The 21102-nt window shown below is 32.9% G+C and overlaps 1 protein-coding gene across 1 annotated transcript; it reads right to left on the bottom strand.

The window, feature by feature from the left end:
* Nucleotides 1–1975: 1975 nt before the first annotated feature.
* LOC146994266 (uncharacterized) lies at nt 1976–19595 on the bottom strand. Its single transcript, XM_085826478.1, has 7 exons — nt 19474–19595; nt 16289–16384; nt 14000–14095; nt 9057–9173; nt 5431–5547; nt 3579–3642; nt 1976–2319 (listed from the first exon to the last, which is right to left on the bottom strand). Exons 4-7 carry the CDS (start codon nt 9171–9173, stop codon nt 2126–2128), a joined length of 492 nt encoding a protein of 163 aa, XP_085682604.1. The 5' UTR covers nt 14000–14095; nt 16289–16384; nt 19474–19595; the 3' UTR covers nt 1976–2125.
* Between the last annotated feature and the right edge of the window lie 1507 nt (nt 19596–21102).

Raw genomic sequence — 21102 nt, 5'->3', positions numbered from 1 at the left:
TGGTACGCATCTACTGTGAGCGGTCGCCCAGACTACTTAAAAGGTAAAAAAAAAAAAAAAAAAAAAAAAAGTGATAACTGAAACCATAAAAAAGTGTGAAACTCGATATGTGACCTTGTGGGAGGGGCTTAGGAAGGTAGGAGGAAGGACAGGAACCATTCTCCATTTTTAGTGGTCGAAACGACGGTTAGAAAATTCTCAGCGGTCTCTTAAACCGCTCACAGCAGTTAAAGCTTAAGCAAGGTTGACCCCTCTTTTTCACTCAGCTGGGAGGCAAAAGAAAAGAAACGTAATGGCTTCTTCCCTGATTAGGCAGTGGTCAGTTAGAAAACTGCATGACAAAAGCCCACTTAAATAGGGCACACATTTTCTGGAAATCTAAAATAGCCTTCCTGAAACTGAAAAGACTTTCTCTAAAATTTTACGAAAATTAATTATTATGACTAAAAATTAACAATGAATGAAATTAATTTATGTAAAATCGAAGTTGTCAAAACTTAATTATTTGAAAGTATGTTTAAATTCACTATTAAAACAGCATTTTTGATAGCATACACACACTTTCCTAATCATAATAGAATACGGTACTTTCACCTCTTTCGTTGAAACAAAATTTAAGCTATAACTCTCCATACCAAATTTATTATATGCAAAATTTTCTGAATTGTTAAATTGCTCATAAATCATTTTCTGTGCATGAGAAAATTTACATGTATTTTATAATCCTTATAATTTTGTAGAATTAAAAGAAGCAGTGTGACCAGCATTCCCTTTTCACCTCCCTTTGTTGGACTTATACGTGGGATACTTCAATCGTACAAGTCTGCGTAAATATAATAACAAAGTTACACATACATGTATATGTTTTTAATTACTTTACTTTGATTGATTCTTTTTTCTTATTATATTTATTACTTTGATTTAAGTTTCTTAAACTGTGGGTCAGGACAATGATATTTCTTTAACTTCTTATAATAATTTTACAAATACCAATTATTTTTACTTAATGTATCTGAAAATCGATAAAGATAAGACAATGCAGACAAAGAAAAAACGAAAGCGTTTCAACGCACTTTCTTATAATAGAAACGCTCACTTTACTTTAAAAATTAATGACCTAAAACTGCAATAGCATATTGCAAGTGAAGAAACTGACAGTTTCACTCACGCATGTGCCGGATCTGCGCAATACTTATGAGGTGTCACAAAATTTTCTTAAATATTAGTGGGTCCCCACATCAAAAAGATTACTTAAATTTATTGTTAAATTCTTAGTTCAAACGGTCCCTGAGGGACTATTGTCTTCCCTTTGGGTCGAATCACACTGAAAATCCGTTTCACTTTTCAAACTGCTGCCACCAAATATTATCCCCCTGTATTATATTTGAAGAAATTAAATAATGAAGAATCTGTGTAAATATATGTATGTTTCTCGCATTGTGATAAAACAACAGTACCTAGAGCCATAAAATTTTGAATGATGTAATCCTACTGTGAATATGGGCAACTGGAAGCCCAAATTTGCAATTTGTTTTATTATGGATTTCATATTTTGTAAAACTTTAAGGAATTTTTAATTAACAAACTCAAGGATTTCAAAGCGAGCAATGGCAACATTGTAGCAATATATATATATCCTCAGTGCGTGAGATTCTGTATCAGAAATTCTAAAGATATACGCACTTTAAAAATATTGCTCTTGAACTGAATTTTATGGTTTACTTCCATTTTGCGTTGAATCACTCTCAAATCCGTTTCAAGTCTGCATAAATGTATGTATGTTTCTCGCATTGTGATAAAACAACAGTACCTAGAGCCATAAAATTTTGAATGACGTAATCCTACTGTAAATATGGGCAACTGGAAGCCCAAATTTAAAATTTGGAATTAGTTTTATTATCGATTTCAATTTTCGATTTTGTAAAATTTTTGTTGTTTAATTGTCACGTAGTAACAAAAAAGAATTGTTAAAAAAATTAAATATTTATTAAACCAGGTTTAAAGTAAAGTTCTTAATTAATTACAGCAAGTTCTTTTATTTGCTTCAGTCGGAATTGCAAATTCTGAATGTGAACAACGGCTTCCATGAATCAAAGGTGAAGACTTCAAATCTTTCGAGAAAGATTTATTCTTCGATAATTGTTTTCTTAATACATGCTTTCATAGTCATGAACAAACATGCTGGACTTTTTTTTCTTTCAATAGCTTCTTCATCATCACTACTTTCTTCATCCTCACTACTTTCAGCTTCTATTGAAAAAGAGTCCCATGTTACATTTTTTTTCTGCCTCTGATGATACCTCCTTTTTGAATGGCTATCTATAAATTAAAAAAAAAAAAAAAATTAATGAGGCTAAAACTTTACTGACAAAATAAAAATTCAAATTGTACAAGCTAATATATTGCAATCTAAACCACTCACACTTCCCAAGCATATTGCTACATGCGTATCAGTTCATTATGGATTGAATATACACAGGAACAATGATGATAATTTTATTTTTTTGGGACAAAAATTCGTCACCAAAACCATCGCCAGCTTCACATAACCATTTACTTCAATGTTAAGTAAAATGTTTAGAAGAAGTAAAGCCTCAGTGACACATCCACACCACGGAGAAAAATTAAGTAAAAAATGTGTAAGTCATCAACAAACTTAAAGACAAGCTTTGAAATTCATCTATGACTATGTCAAAACTGGCAGCAAAATCTGAGAACATGTCAGAGCACTATACGAATGATTTAAAAATATAAATTCTATCTATAAAACTTGTAATTGTTATTTCTTTAACGTTAGAAATATGTTTAAGTTGCATGTTTAATTTCATTAAAAATGTGATTCATGACATGAGAAGATAATAAAAGAAGAAAAGAAAAACAGGTAATGAACAACTGAATGTAAACTCATTGGAACGTTTTATTTTAGTTCATTGGAAAGTTTAATTATAGCGCAAGCTATGAACAAAAATCAGAAACATTTGAAAGTATCTCACTATGAAGTTTTCTTATGCAATGCAGATTTTCTGACTTACTTTTATAAACCGATGGGCCTCCAAACTTCTTTCTAAAAACCAAACTTCACCAAATCTATCAATTTCCAGCATAATAATGCTAGCCACAAAATGGACAAACCCAAAAACCTCTTTCTGACAAGAACAAAATAATATCTAGTAGAGGAATTCCAAATCTAATTCTATCTTAAAATTAAACTTTATTTCCAAACAGCTAAAAACCCTAACTTCAATAAAAATTTTATGGAAATCTTTAGCCAATAAGGGAGATCGAAACATGTTTGGAAGCACAATTATCCTAGCACATTTCTCATAACAACTAGCTTAAATTTTAATAATGTCACAGTCATAATTTTAATTATTCCTGATGGTTTGCCACTGAGAGATAAGTATCGCCTCCCTCATTTTCAAGTCATGAGGGATCGTATAGTTACGCTAGAATAAATCGTGGAAATAAGTTTAAATGAAGTGAAGCAACAAATATATATAATTTAATAGGACGTATGAGGAAGTCATGTGTCCTCATTAGACATTTTTACTTCTGAGATTCCATAAAATCGTTTTTACCTTCTTGAGAAATGATTGTTCCTGAGCCTTCTACTTCAGTCACACGTGTGGATGTTGTTCCAGACTAAATTAAAAAAAAAAAAAAAAAAAAAAAAGTATTTCAAAGTTAATATTTTATATTGCTAAAGAAAAAGTATGTAAAATTGCATGCAGAATTGGTTACCTCTGAAAAGGACAAGTATTTCTTAAGTATCAAAAAAAAAAAAAAAAAAAAAAAAAAAAAACTTTGTGAAAACTGAAGACTTCAGATGAGCAATCTCAAAAAGAGTTAGCCATTAAAAATATGTATGAAAAACGCCTGACTGGTATTAAATTTAGGGAAGGCCATAGCACGAAAAATTTTAGAATTTAGGACTAGGACCCGTATAGACTACACCGGGACGTAAAACGCCGCACATTAGCTGTGGATTGTTAAATATAAGTTTGTGATTATGTTTCCTCAGATTGCCAATAGATGCCGGTAGTGTTTGTTAGTAAAACGAAACTGTGATGTCATAATTATGTATATGTATTAGTTCGTCTATGGTGTTCGTCAATATACCTTGTGTGGAATAACGCTCTCTGTTTATTACTTTAAATTCGATCCAGTCTGATTTATTAGAGACTTACATATATTAAGATACAATAACACGCCGAACAAATATTAATTTAGAAGGTCAAACTACAAAAATCAAAAGTCAGCGTTATATTTTCAAAGTTTCACAGAACTAGTTTCGACGGTTTTAGCGAACCATCATCCTCAGCTGCAAAAGCGCAAATGGATTGCAGCTGAGGATCATGGTTGAGTAAAACCATCGAAACTAGTCCTGTGAAAATTTTAAAATATAACACTGATTTTTGTTGTTTGACTTCTAAATTAACTTGCATATATTTTGTTTATGGTGCCTTCATACCGGGATTTTTACGAACCAGAAAAATCGACAGAGTAAATATTTTGAAAACGGAGGGTGTTCTTGAAAATTTGAAAAAGAAACGATCGTTGTAACAATCGGATCAATTAAATAGGAACTGATAGCCAAAGACGAAACGAATTTAGCAAATAATGTTCCGCTAAGGAAAAAATTGAAACAACCGGGGATTTTTATAAACAGTTAATTGAAAAAATCATTCAGAAATCGAAACGAAAGTAACTTCGGAGGAGATTGTAAATGAAGTTATGCTAAGTCAAGAATACCAGGATAAAACTGTTATATGGAGAGAAAGAATGCATCAATTTCTGAAAAAGAATTCGGAATGTTCTAGAACAATCAGAAAATAAAGGCTAATGTTGCACTTCCAGATGAATGGAAAGCAGTGAAGTTACCATGTCTGCAAATCGGAACTTATTACGTAGATTCGTGTAAATGGTTGGACTTTTGCAACCAGTTCGAAAATACAATTCGCAATCATGAATAAACTGAAATATTTGCGTACCTAAAATTTTTACTTAGCGATAATGCTCTAGCTGCCATTTCCGGTTTCGCTTTCAATGACCAGAATTATGATTCCGCAATAGAAATACCGAAAGAACATTTTGAAAAAAAAAGATGTTTTCATCACTTGAACTAGAGGGGAACATTTCAAATGTTAAAGCACTGCGTAAACTGTACGATGAAAGAGAACAACCAAAAGTTCCAACTGTTTCAGCTTTGTCAACGATGTATATTTTGTGATAAAAAAGACGATACGAAATATAATCTAACTAAACAAACGTTGTGTGGAATAACGCTCTCTGTTTATAACATTAAATTCTATCAAGTCTGATTTATTGCAAACTTGCATACATTTTGTTTAGGGATAAGCTTTCAGTATCTATATATTTACTCAGCATTAAATCATAAGCGTGTGCAAGAAATATAAATTTAATTCTTACCTGCACTTGATATGCACTAGCTGGTGGGTGCTGCGGACGATTTGCCGAAGTTCGTGGATACCTTGCGGTATGTACTGGAAACACTGGCAGGAGAAAGTAGACAGGGGCTCTCTCCATCTAGAGGATAAACGCAGAACAATGGCATATATGCAATTATGCACCATATAAACAAAAATATAAGAATTTTTTAACAAAAATTAAAACAAATTTCTTAAAAAAAATGTTTACGTTTAATTTAGTAAATCCGAATTTTCATCGATTGAAATTCAATTAAATAAGTTGAAATTTTAAATTATAATTCGTAATTAAACTGTTTATAAATGAAATTGAGGACATGGTTGGTAGTGCAGCATAGTGGACTAGAAGATAAACAGAGACCAACTGAACAATGAAATACACGCAATTATATAACGTATAAACAAAAATTTATGATTTTTCTTAAAAAAATTAAATTTCAGTTTTAAATTTTTGTATGAATTTTTTAAATACAATTTTTGATGTGTATGACCAGTTAACACCACTGGTACAAAATTTATTCGTTATGATAATTTAATTTTAGCTTTTAAATTATAATCATGGATTGCATGTAATAAACTGAGTGATTAAAAATATACATTTCTTAATAATATTATTAACATTAACATAATTTAATTTAAGAAAAATACTTCTAACCCTGTGTATTATTGCCACCGGCATAGAATTTACTCGTTATGCCAATTTAATTCGATTTTCTACAATTTGAAATTTTTTTTATTTGCTTTTAATAATAGAATCTAAGACACTAAAGTAACATATCCTAGTTTTAAATGCATTTATGAACCTCTAGTAAATTTCATTACTCATAACATAAGGATTCATTTATGGCAGTGTTTCAAGAATTTATCTTAGCAATAGAGATGTTCATAATGTGCATTATAAACTTAGGTATATAAAAATTGCTAATGTGCTTTACATTCACAGTCCATAAGTAGAAATGAAAATTTCCGATCAAATCGAATTTAAGTACCTTGAGAGTGTGAATCCCGTAAATTAAAAACGGAGACAGCTGGTGGCCATAAATGTAGCTCACCACTGAACTTCCGTAAGTGCAAATACAACACAGTATGCATTTTCCCAATGACGCTACGCGTTCTCAACGATCTAATGGAAAAGGGGCTTCATACAATTGTCCCACTTAGTATGCATATGCAAAAAAGATAATGAAAGCCTTAGTTTTTTTTTTACTTCCTTGCACGAACTAAAGAGGAAGCATTCTAATCGCCAATAGTTTAGGCATCATATTTCGACGAAAATATACATTCTAACCGCTATCGAATGCTATTTAACGATGTTTTTGCGTGACATCGGTACGTAAGGGCAGAATAAAAGACTCTTTTCCTCCTAAAAAATTATAAAACTGACTTAAAATGAATTCCGGAGAGAATTTTTCGCCGCGTCTGTACGTACGTACTTATCTTGCATAACTGAAAAACGACTAGCCTCAGAAAGTTGAAATTTTGTATATGTGACTAGTATAACATGTAGATGTGCACCTGGCATGCTCATGCGCTATTCACTTATTCTGAGAACGTTTGGTAAGAAATGTATAAACTTGTTTAAAATGTATCTTAGGTAAAAATTCTTTATTTTATGAAGAACTCTATACTGTTTTGGTTACAGTTGAAGATGTTATTAATTCCAGACCTATAATCTATGCAGGCAATAAACCAAATGAACCTGATCCTCTTTCCCCATCTCATTTTATAATTCGATCTAGATTGACTGATCTAGATTGATCATCTGAATCTAAACTAGATCTGCAAGATCTCAGTTGATTAAAAGATGGAAGCTTAGGCAATTATTATTACAGTATTTTTGAAAAGGTTTTATAAGGAATATTTGTTAAAACTCTTTGCGGCTTAGTGTTCCACTACATGGAACACCCAAATTGAATCGCTTCTGAAACCTTTAAATTCAACCGTAAATAGATAAGAAATGCCTTTATTATATACTTTGAATTTTTCTTTTTAAACAGCAGGTAGCAGCATATCACAAGGATACACAGAATTTTCATTTATTATGTGTTATTAAAATCCACTTTTTTTCAAGTAATTTTCTCTATTTTTTTAATGATATAAAAATTTTATTTGGAAAAAAAAAATTAGGCATAATTTTGCTGCCTGTACTCCAAATTATTTGTTCTATATATATTTTTTTTTTAATCTTTCATACAAAAACCATACGCAGAATCATTGAATGAAACCAGGTGTTCCATTAGCGGAACACTGCGCCTTTAGCGATCTCATGCTGTTACGAATCAGAACATCTGTGCTTAGGAGAGAACATCCGTTATTTACGTTTTCTGTTTCCGTTGTTTTGGGGGAGATGAATTCAAACAAAGCAGTATTGAGGGCTGAGGTGTGTTTTGTGTTATGAAAGCCCTAATATTGGCATCTCGAATTTTTTGGGAGTAGTTTTTAGGCGGGAATTTTATTAGTAGCTTGACTCATTTTTACTTAGACCTGCACGAATTTTTTGCTGTCGCATTTTAGTCTCATTTCCATTTATTTTCAATAATTGTGTAGATATTTTTCGTGTATGTATATATTATAGGCTTATTTTTCTTTATTGTTAACATTAATCGTAGTTATTTTTTTTTATTATTAATTTTCCATAAATGGCGCGGAGAGGTCTAACTCTTTCCGAAGCGCTCTTTCCGAAAATTTGTAAATATTTTTGTACATAGGACTTGTGTATATAGATATTTATCTCATTTATCTGTATATATTCAAAAATATTGTGCATATCCAGGAAACCATGTATACAGCAATAATACAGAGTTTTTTCTTTCTTATACAAACGCTTCTACTCATTTTCGTACTTCACTGCAATGCTAGCTTTGTCGCACTTTTAAAAGCTCTGGCGGCGCAGTGTTCCACCTCATGCAACACCCACAGAATTAAAACGGTAAGTGCAATTTTTGCAAAATTTTACCTGTATACTCCTTTAGGACTAAATAGACCGCATACAACTTTTTTTTTTTTTTTTTTTTTTTTTGTTGAAATTCCGACGTTAACGTATAGTGCGCCGCAAAGGGTTAAAATTAAAATCAGTTATGTTTTCAAAAACTCAAAAAAAATTGTCATGTGTTTAAAATTAGTGATGTTGTCCTTGCACGAGAATATAATGTGAAACGTTGTAATTAGAATTTAGGATTAAGGAATTATTTCACGGAAGAGATGGTAGAATTAAATCTTGTGAAATTCAGTTCGATAAGGGTGTTGGTAGAAAACCAACGGAAAGACTTTATAATCTTGAAGTTCAGGAAGATTGATGCATCCGTTCACGGAGGCATGGGGGGAAGTGTTAAATACAAGTTTGTGATTATGTATTTTCAGATTGCCAATAGATGACGGTAGAGTTTCTTTGTAAAAAGAAACTGTGATGTCATAATTATGTATATGCATTAGTTCGTCTTTCGTATTCGTCAATAAACGTTGTGGGGAAGAACGCTCTTTGTTTATTACTTAAAATTCGATCCAGTCTGATTTATTAGACTTACATATATTTTATTTATGGATAAGTATATATATATTAAACATCATTAAATCAGAAGCACGTGCAAGAAATATAAATTTAATTCTTACCTGCACTTGATATGTACTAGCTGGTGGGTGCTGCGAAGGATTTGCCGAAAATGGTGGATTCATTGCGGGATGTTGTGGAGGCACTGGTGGGAGAAAGTAGCCAGGATACCTCTCCATCTAGAAGATAAACGCAGAATAATGACACGTATGCAATTACGTACCATATAAACAAAAATATAAGATGATTTTTTTCATCTGAAAATTAAAACTAATTTGTTAAAAAATTGTCTAATTTAAATTTTTATATTTAAATTATTTAATTTACGTAGATTTTGTGTATAGTAAGATTACTTTAGAAAATTCAAATTTTTATCTAATGAAATTCAAGTATACCGCTCTCGAGACTCAGAATTAAAATGGAAATATACAAGGGCAGAAGAGGTCCCATGCAGTGCTTCCAATGCCAGAAATTTTTCCATGCGCAGGCAAAGTGCAAGCACACACCTGGTTGTGTTAAACGTAGAGCCGAGGGACTATCAAAACCCGTCTCTGAGCTCTCAACTTGTGGCAACTGTGGATTACGACATACACCAAACTACAAATTTTGTATGCACTACCCCCAAAACCCGCTCTACTAAGTCCTACTAAAGTCGTCCCACGCGTCACATAGCAGACAAGGTCATTAAAAACAGTGCGACGTCCCCGGAAGTAATTGTAGTAACACAGAAACTTGAGGAAGAAAAGACTGTTATAGGTCAACTCACGGCGGCTCACGCCGTCTTAAAACACACCATGCAAGTCCTCCTGGTTACTAAGCCAGAGGAAATTAAAGCCAAAAACTGGCCTGTGAACCATGGATAATAGCACCAATAACATGTGTTCCCCATTGAAAATCGTTCTATGGAACGCAAACAATCTCACCAACAAACCGCACGAATTACATGACTTCCTCTCTGTGAATGATATAGACATTTGCATGAACACGGAATCTCACGCTACGCCCTCACATAACCTGAGAATACCGAACTGAAGTGACAGAAGTGACTGAAGAGAACTCACACTGAAGTGACAGACTTCACCACCGTGGCGGCTGTGCTAGGATGTCTGTAATAAAGAATCTTGATTCCTGTTTTATTTCTGCCGATAATTCGAACGGCTATGAAGCCTTGAAATTGTACATTACTCTTCCTAAATTCAGTCCCACGGTTTTCTGAACAATTTACAACCCCCCTTGAAATCTTAGCGTAAATCATATGGACACTCGTTTAAATTCTAACATGTCTACAGTCCTTGGATAAGATATCAACGCAAAGCACTCAGACTGGTGTTGCTGCAATACTGATAGAAAAGGTCAAGTCATCCATCACTATGTCGTCAGTAAACCGTTATTTCTCCATGTTCCTGAAGAACTCATTTAAAGGCCTAAAGTAAATAACAGAAGGCACGATATTCTTGATTTATTCATCACTACAGTTAACATCTCCATGGCTCTATCTGTTCAAAATGAGCTTTCGTCAAATCATGTCCCGATTGTTGCATATCTGGGCATCCAGCAAAACAAGGATCTTCCTCCAGCTAAAGTCACGGACTGGGACTTGTTTCGTAATATTGCTACCACTACGAAACTTAATATTGGCTCTTTACGAACTGAACCTGATATTGACGAGGTAATAAGTACCCTCACAGCCTTCCTTAGCAAATCAAGGGATGAAGCTACTCATACTGTTGATGGTAACCTCGAAAAATATAAACTTCCAGCCACATCAGAGAAATTATGAGGACTCGAAATTGGCTGAGAAAGGACTTTTTAACAGGACATGGGACTCCTTGCTCAAAACCTCAATCAACATGCTCAACAGTAAAATCAAGCAGCTTTTTCAAACAGCCACCTGGAATGACAAGAGTTCCAATATTAATTTGGACCTTAAACCAATTTGGAAAATCAAAAATTTTGAAGAAACCTGGCAGTCAAAACTCTCCCATCAAAGATGTTCGAGGACTGGTTTATTAAAACGCTGAGAAGGCGGAGCTTTTTTCAGCCACCTATCAGTTGAATTTACGCCCAATGCTCAGGTGTCCAATGCGGATTCTGAAAAACGTATCACCGAATTTGTCGAAAAATATATCATGTATCCTGCATCATGCAATATCCCTAAATTTACTACTCCGGTGGAAATTAAGAAAATTATCAGAACTCTCAATCTGAAAAATCTCCAGGAATAGATTCTATCAAAACAAAATGCTGAGATACGAGAGAAAATTATCAGTAAGCTGACTAGCATTCCCTATGCTTGCCAGCAAAATCTCTACTTTTAGAAAAGCATGGAAGCATGCTACCATTTTCCTCATTCAGAAACCAAGGAAGCCTCATGACAATCTCGCACGTTACCGGCCCATCAGGTCTGCTCTCTGCTCTTAGTAAACTTTTAGACAGAATTATTTATGAACGAATCAAGGATTATCTCAGTGTAATTACTTCCAATCAGCATGGTTTTCGCATGCGGCTTTACACTACTACTCAGCTTGTGAGAATCACAGAATTTATCGGTAGTTCCTTACACAACAAAATGAGTACCGCCAATCTTGATGCTAGACGTGGCCAAAGCTTTTGAACAGGTGTGGCACACAGGACTTATCTACAAACTCATCCAGATGGACTTCCGGATAGAAATTAAACCTATGTTCCAGTCATTTCCACAAAATCGTACATTCTCAGTTCGACAAGGAAATGACATCTCTGGTTCAAGAAACATCCTCTGTGGCAACCCTCAAGGAAGGGCTATTGAGGCAGTTTTGTATACTCTATATATAAATGACTTCCCTGATTTCAGAAAAGACAGTAATACCTTGCTCGCCTGTTATGCAGACGAAACGGCGATTCTTATTGAGACGCTCAAATCATGAAATGGAAACAATTTCCAGAAAAGATCTCTGTTATTGAGGGCATGTGTGCAAAATGGAAAACGTGCATCCAGCTAGAAAAATCACAATTTCTACTGACACAAATGTATCGTACGCAGGATAAAATCGCCAACAACATCACTCTGTTCGGACATCAAGTTCCTAAAATCAAGCAGGCTGTTTACCTAGGAGTTGTGTTAAACCGCCCATTCACCTGGTCAACGCACATCAGACGAGCTATTAGCACGGCGTGAGGAGTTGCCATGAAACTATACTCCTTCTCTAAAGATCAACTGCTGATGCTAAATCGCAAAAGGCATATTTATCTTTCTTTTATTTCGCCCATGATTACATATGACTCTCCAACACGGACAAATGCCAGCGAAAGGATATTCAGTCTCTGTAGATAATGCAGACTAAGATTCTTAGGATTATTACTGGAGCCCAATACTACGTACGAAATAAAAAATCTTTACGATGACCTCAAAATTGAGCTCATCTCCGAATTTCTGCACAGACTAAACTGAAAATTTTATTACAAGGCCATCCGAAATACGTCAGCCTGCCTTTCGGGCATTTTTACCTATGAAATACTCGACGAGGACAGAAATATCAGGCCCTGCGCGTCATGAAAGTCAGAAAATGCACAGACATAATATCAGCACCAGACAGCGTTCCGTCCAGCCCACATACTAGGAGTATTTTACTTAAATTAACTATATTGCAAAGTATACTCAAAACTTTACTACATTTGACGTTTGCATAGTAGGATTCAACTGACTATTTTCTCGCTCCTGATTGGATTTTAGCTCATCAAACTCTCACCGCCAGTGAGTCTGCAGAGACAACGTTTCTCATTTTATTAATCTCAAGTCTTCACATCTTTATGGTGAAACAGTTATGAGAAGCCAGTATGTGTGAGGCCCCAAGTGGGATGCCGCGGTAAGCTCTAGTAAGAGCAGGATAAATTCCTACTGAACACCAGAATACGCAACTAAAGCATCCAAAGATGTGCAATTCGTATTGTGGTTGCAATCGGCGGCACCAAACGTATATAAATATATGTATATATTACTCTGTTACCCGGTTCAGTGATCTCAGTTTCTTTACTTTTTTATGTTTATTAATTGTTCATTTTTTGCTTTAAACAGGATTGAATTATGTTGTTCTTATCTTCCGATTAGGATTTTTATGCCTTTAGAAGATCTGCGTGCAATATTTGTAGAGTTATCAACAATTTAAAAGTTGTTTAAGCTAAGACTTGTTTTTGCCATGGCGGCCATGTTTGTTTACATTTGAAACTTGGCAGAATAGCGGATTCGTTGCCAATCTAGAATTTTGCAACAATAAAGATAACGCCTTCTTTTACTATTGCGAATAAAATCGTGCTTAATCCATTCTGGAATTTATTCGAGGAAATAAGTGTTTAAGATTTATTTCGTAATTTTTAATAGATACATTATGTTATTTAAGTTTTTATGTATTTGTGCCTTGTGAGGAAGTGAGACCTGAATTAATTGAATGATAAATACTGAATCGTCTGTGAAAAACTGTTTTTTTTTTTTTTTTTGCTTAGTTTGCTTAATTTCTTTTATGCATCGTTCTAGATTTATTATAATATTTGAATAGAACATGTGGCAACGATTAGATAATTCATCAAATGATATAAATTTACATGCATTCTGAGTTACAATATGGAGGACATGTAACGCTGTTAAGTGAACCTAGCGCCAGAGTGTCGCTATGGTAAACAAATGTAATGAATTTTAAAAAGCGCATTTATTCTATTGTGGTTTATGCGCTATCGACGAGGTAGATTTTATTCAATCCTATAAGTTTAAATGAAATGTAAGAATAAATGCATGTTATTTAATATTCCGTACAAGGAAGTCATGTTGTGTACACATCAGATTTTTTCTTCATGATTTAAAAATAAATGCACAGGGAGGGGGAGAAAATGTAAAACTTAAGAGAACGTAGCGAATTTCATCTGCTATTTTTTAACAAAATGCTTAGTTATGAGATATTGTCTTCGATATCTTTCAGAATATCAAAAGAAAAATTAGTTTAGAAGTAATAAAAGAAAAAAATAGAATTATTACCTGAGCATAAACAGGAAATGGCGTGCCTAAGATCTGATTAATATGTGCAGAGCCTGGTCCTTAAACTCTTTGACTTGAATGCGTTTTGCAAGTCTTCTAGAAGAGAAAAACACAAAAAAGCAATTGAACAATGAAATACAATATAGACAATGCAAAGCATACTGTTATGAATTTTGTACATAGATAGATTATTTTAGTGTGATTACCGTATTTACTCTCATAATAGTCACCTTCGTGTAATAGGCGCCTCCTTCTTTTGAAACAGAAAAAATCTGCAAAAGTGTACAATATTCTGTAGCAATTTTCTACCCATAACAGTAGTAGCACCTTGACTTTCACAATGAAAAAAAAAAGTAAAAAAGCGCGACTATCACGCGAGTAAACATGGTATATGTGAAACTGATGTAATTTTCTGTGCATGTAACGCGAAAAATCTAAAGAGAGAAGCTACACTGGAAAAGTGAGAATACAGGGCAAGTCCATTTAATGTTACATAAAGGGGTATCTTGGTAATTTTGCAGGATATCGTAAAGTCGACAACAAGTTTGCTACTTATTGTGTTGGAAAATTTGATGAGAAATTGCGCAAACCTTAGTCGACCGTTTCGCGATATTTTAGTCCGGTTCCTGTATCACAATAGTAGTTATTTGAAATTAAATAAAAGTAATTGACCACTATATTAATCGCAACAATATAGTGGTCACTCTTTATTTATGCGTAATATAAAATCTGAGAACTTTCAGATTTCTTTTTTTTTATGGTTTTGTCGGTGCTTTCAACTAAGCCTAGCACAGTTATCGGAAAAAATTTGTAGGGAAACTCCCTGGAAATACTTCGCTTATAGTTTTCATACCCCACGCTCCTGATTAGAGATTTATTTTTTATTTTTTATTTCTCTGATGAGATGCAAATATTCAACAGTGCTCAGTTACTGGAAAGAAGCATCCCCATTTTTTTTTAAACCCATTTCTCAGAACTCTTTGGAACAGTGTAAACACAAGCGTACTTTGGTTTCAAACCTTATCCCTAATAGAATAGAGTTGTACTTTTCTAATCAATACCAAAAACATGTTTCTTGATGTGCTCTTGTGTTCGATGTGCTGATGTGCTTGTGACTAGCAATGCGAAATCTGTTGCAAAAACAAAATGACCGTAGCATTTACAGCTTTAAAAATATATGAATCTTTAATTCAAGATTAACTACACCAAAAGGAATAATTACTCAAATGGGCAACATATTATTGACAAAAAAATAGCCTTCTGTAACTGCAATGAATTCAAATCTCAGCATCTTCCAATTATCTAGTTAATTTTTAAAAACAAATTACATATTTTTCTGTTCAACATAACCTGCCTTACACCAAAAGATAAAATTGGTCTTAGAAATTTATTCTGCCTATAAACAATATTATCTGCACAATAGAGGAGGCGGAACTGGCATTCTGATTTAATACTAGCTTTACATTATAATCATAAATTACTTTTAATAAACTAATTTATAAAAAAGTGCACACTTCTTAATAATATTATTAACATTTACATAATATAATTTATGAAAAGTATTTCTAACACTGTGGACCGTAAAGAGTAAATTTAATTCGATTTACTTCAACTTGAAGCATTCTTTTTTACTTAATTTTAATAATAGAATCTGAGAAATTAAAGGAACATATACTAGTTTTAAATGCATTTATGAACCTCTTGTAAATTTCATTATTCATAAGATAACGATTCATTATGGCAGTGTTTCAAGAATTTATCTTAGCAGTAGAGATGTTCATAATGTGTATTATAAACTTGGTTATCTAAAAATTGCTAATGTGCTTTACATTCCCAGTTCATAAGTAGAAATGAAAATTTACAATAAAATTGAATTTAAGTACCTTAAGAGTCTGAATCCATTAAATTAAATACAGAGACAACTGGTGGCAATAAATGCAACTGACCACCAAACTTCCGTAAGTGCAAATCCAACGCAATATGCGCTTCTCCCAATGACGCAACGCACGAATGGAAACGGGGCTTAACAGAATTCACCCACTTAGTATGCAGATGCAAAAAAGATAATGAAAGCCATAGTTTTTCTCTGCATGATATAATAATAAATGCATAGGGGGGGGGAATGTATAATTTAAGAGAAAATAGCGAATTTCATCTGCTATTGTAAATATTATTAACTTTTTGAATGTTATAAATGCTTAGCTATGAGATATTCTCTTTTATATCTTTCAGCATATCAACAGAAAAATTATTTTAGAAATAAAATATATCTATATATATAATTGTTACCTTAACATAAACAGAAGTTGGCGGGCCTAGGTTCTGATTAATAGCTGGAGAGCCTGTTCCTTCATTCTTTTGTCTTGAATGCATTTTCCAAGTCATCTAGAAGAGAAACCAAAAAAACATTTGAACAATGAAAAATATACAAGGCAAAACATGCTGGTATGAATTTTGCACATAGATAGATGATTTTAGTGGAATTACCATATTTACTCGCACACTAGTCGCTTTCTTGTAAGAGTCGAACCCCCGTTATGAAGCAGGAAAAATCTTCAAAAGCGAATTACATTTTGTAGTAATTTTTCCCTCATAAGAGTAGCACCAAGACTTTCACAATGAAAAAGTGCGACTATCACGGGAGTAAACACGGTATATGTAAATTGTAATTTTCTCTGCACGTAACGCGAAAAATCTAAAGAGAGAAACTATAGTGGAAAAGTAAGAATACAGGGCAAGTCCATTTAATGTTATGTAAATGTATAAATGTGATGTAAGTGTATAAAAGTGATGAAATCATCACATTTATATATTGTGTAAATGTGATTAACCACTAATGTATATGACCTACTATGGAATCTCGTGGGTAAGACTGCTGAACATTGATATCTGAACAAACTCCATATTCTGGCGAACAAATTCATTGCATGGATGCTTTCATGGGTTTTCCCATGTATAACATAAACAAAGCCATATCCTTGAAGTATCCATGAAGGCATATTTTCTCCTTCACAGCCCAGCAGATAAGACACCTGAGCACTGATGCTTCAGTCCAAGTTCAGATCTCAGTGACCAAACTGGCTGCATGCACGTTTTCATAGATTTCTCCCTTGCGTAACGTGAGTACAAGCCAATTTAGGTCAGAAAGCCAACCATGAAAGCATCATTTAGTCAGGGAATATAGACTAGTATACTTTAATTTAATAAATCCCAATCTCGTTTGAGCAGACCGTTCATATCTTTGCCTAAATCTAAAGTACAGATATTAAAAATCCTATTCTACATATATATTTAAAATATATATCCAGTAAACAGAATATTATTTTTTAATGTTTCTTATAAATTATTAGGCATATATCTAGAGATAGACAGATAGATGAAAGCTATGTAAATCCTTCTGGATCCTCTCCCCGACCCCACCAACAAGGCCAACATATTTGTCAGAAATTTCCACTTTTAACAGAAAGCATAACAAGTCCATTCAATGTACATTTGTTCATGTTGCTCTTAATCAATTTTAGTTTATAAAACTTTCTGCACTAACAGCATTTATAAGAATTTTTTGAATTTAGGAGAGGTTGTAAAGACTAAGGTACTGACTAAGGTTCCGTTAATAATCATTTTAATATTATCTGAGGACTATTTCTTTGTATATAAAGAGTTCATCTCATTTCTAATTCTAAACGATAAATATGAGATTTATTTCTATAAGACACTAAGAGCCATTTTTCCTTTAAGACACTTCATGAAGGCATCCCTAATTCTTAAGCAGATAGCTCTAATATCCATTGGTTAATTTTCCCCCGAGCTTTCATTCGTGATAGCAGAATTGGCAGGTTGCATAGATGTGTTCGTAGTTTTTCCACATGTTACTCAAATACAAGCCACTTTTTATTTATTTATTTATTTTTAAAAAATTTCCGAGCCATGAGTATTTCTTCACATCTCTCTTGTAATAAATTACTTGATATTTATGTTCTTGTGCAGTAGAAATCTGTTGGTTTTGCTATATTACAAAAGAGATATCAGATTATCCTACAAAAGACTTCTGTCTGTGTAACGTAAGAACGGTCCCACTAGGTAATTATTAAAAGGAACGTAAATAAAGCACTGAGAACGGGCAAAGATACGGAAGCCACAAATATGGAAAACTAAAAAAAGTTTACTGTTACGTAAAATCAACTGACACAGTTGCAGTAATAACTTTTTCAGATCGAGATGAATCTTCGTGAAGTTAGAACAACATTGCACAAATATATATTCTAGTGCCTTATAATAGGCAATGTCTGTTTTCCAATACCAGTTTTTGGCATTTTTAAAAAACTCTCAGTAAACTACGTACCATGCTTATGAATTAGTAGTATTCATTTCACTGATTTTGTTGCATTTATCACTATTATTTGAATTTATAATATCCCAGCTGTTCGATATCGTGAGAAATCCTGTATAATTGTCTACGAAAAATTTAAATATTTCTTTCAAATAGTTTAGTTCGGGATTACGTTTTGCATTTTACTGTTAAGATACGGGTACGATAAACTGGCAGCATGTTGTTTATAGGAAGAGTATAAGTGACATGCTTTCAATATCTTCCTTTCGTCGTGCAGATCAATGTGCACTATCTAAAAGTAAAAACTAATTCCTGTTGCACTAAAGGCATGTCGTAGTTTGTAACTGATAAAGAATACTATACATAGTTGGCATATCTACTATCGAAATGAGACCATTACCTATGTAAGCATAACTACACAATGAAAGGAATATATTGAAAGTATGTCACTTATAATCAAACCAATAAACACATTGAAAGTATTTTTAGAGCTGGATGAAAACTAAATTGGAGAACCCAGCCGGCAGAAATTACCAAAGGAAAACAATTTAAGAAAGATGACTAAACACAGGAGAAAAAAATCAGAATCTCTGTGCAAGCTTCGCTCTTTAGATGCCCTGTATCTTCCGTTGTGTTTAACATTCTTAGTGATTTGAAGTGATAACTAGTGATTGTGCTTTATCATAGTAAGAAGAGTTCTACGAGTACTTTTGTGAAAAGTTCAAGAACCGTAAAATATTTCTTTTGGAAAAATAAATTTTATCAAGCTATCACCAGTTCGGTATGCTTACAATACATTACGAACACCGAAATATACGTTTGTAGCTCAAATAAATTACAGTGGATGAAAATGCTCTCTCCTTATTCTATAGAATTCATCCTTTCGAAAGCTAGAATTAAAATGTGTTAAACGAAAATGCTCTGTCAAGTACTGTTTCTAATGTCACAACACTTAATAATAACTAACCTAAAATGAGTAGCAGTGTCATGTCCCAGATTTTATTTTTAAAAGAAAGGGTGTCCATTTTACAAAATAATTGATTTCTGGAAGCAGTTACTTTATATGTTTCATATATTTGACCCATTAATAAAAATAAACATATATGGAGACATATACGCAAAACAAATACAAATAACTACTTACAGTAATTCTCTGTTCTGCAGTCGAGAATGAAGGAATAAATTCAGGAGGTGTATAATTCTCATACATTGAAGCATACATTGTGGGAAAACTATAAAATAAAAACAAAATTAATCAAAATCTACAGACTTCTGCACATGGAAATTTAAGTACTTTTAAGGACCTTTAATGAAAAAATTTAAGAAACCAACAACAAATTGGAATTGAATAATTTCAATTAAAGATATAGCTATGCCTGAAATTCACTTTTGTGATACCATCCTAAGAATAAAATAGATTCACAGGTGGAATAAACTATTATTATAATTTAATAAACATAATTATAAAAAAATTAGTATAAAATCAACTTTATAAAATTTATCAAGTATAGTGTTAAATATTTTGCCCTTCTAATAGTTGGGCATTTTTAAAAGAACATTAGTGACATTTTGTTAACATTTTACTAGCAGTTAGCTTTTCTTTTTTCTTTATGTTTCATTGTGTCATATACTTGCTCAGTTTAGCGGTTTAATAAATAGTGGGGAAATTTTATATCAAAGGGCACAGGTTAAAATGAAAAGTAAAATCCTAACCAGCATGATTCACTACAGATCACTGGCTGTTGCCACCGCTGCTTCTGATCTAGAGTGAGGCCTGCTGATCAGAACAAACCTGAAAGCGTGATGTAGGCACGGTTGGCAAGTTTTGAAATTTAGTTGTGCTCTGCCCGTCTGAAGCAGTAAGTGTCACAAATTTGTGTAGCGTTCCTGTAACCCAGTTAATATATTTTAAGGTTCCAAGAAGTCACTAAAATAAACAGAGGTTATTAATTTTGTATTATTTTATGTCTCATTAGGTGCCAATAATTAAATTTGACATTAATTTTCACATTTTTGTGCTGTATCTTGTGACAATGGTCAAGATTAATAAAAGGCAATAATTCATCTTAATATGCAGATAACTTTTAAGGCTGATCATTTAATTAGAAATAATTATAGCAAGTTAGATATTCCTAGTTAATATGCATTTATCAAATCACAATCTATTAACATGTCACAGGTTAAAATTTATATAATTTATGACATTGATTCTTAAAACATATTAAGATTCCCACATTAAAAGCTTGAAACCTTTCCAGACATTCTGGCATCAATTTCCTTCTCTTTAAGTCTCTTTTCTAACAATTAGAAAATTGTTTTTATTATGGAAACCAATATTACCATTACTTCCTGCCTGTTTTATGTCATAATTTGCCAATCTCTCGACTATATACCTATGAGGCTTTACTTGATCTGATAAATGTTAAATAGTCCAAACCCCTGACGGACATGAAGTAAATTATCGCTATGTCTGAAAGTAACTACAAAGTGAGATAAAGGTTTAAATAAACTTCTTATTTAAAAAGACCTTAGAACATAAAGGCATGTTCTTATCAAAATCGTAAAAGAAACCTTATATTTAGCGAAATCATGTTCTTATGCTTGCAAAATCAACTACAGCTTTTGGTGATACAATTAAACAGGAAAAGTCAAATTCAAACTAAAAATGTGGGCTAGTATTCAAATACTACACAATTTAATCTTATCTAAGCTGGCTCGGTAACACGTAGTATCAAACTAGTAATTCATTGCAGCGTAGTTATCATGTAACAAA

This window comes from Stegodyphus dumicola, chromosome 11 (genome assembly GCF_044657685.1).
Source record: "Stegodyphus dumicola isolate Sdum_Otavi_A_Nest chromosome 11, ASM4465768v1".
NCBI classification, from domain to species: domain Eukaryota; kingdom Metazoa; phylum Arthropoda; class Arachnida; order Araneae; family Eresidae; genus Stegodyphus; species Stegodyphus dumicola.
This window is presented reverse-complemented; position numbering and strand designations above follow the sequence as displayed.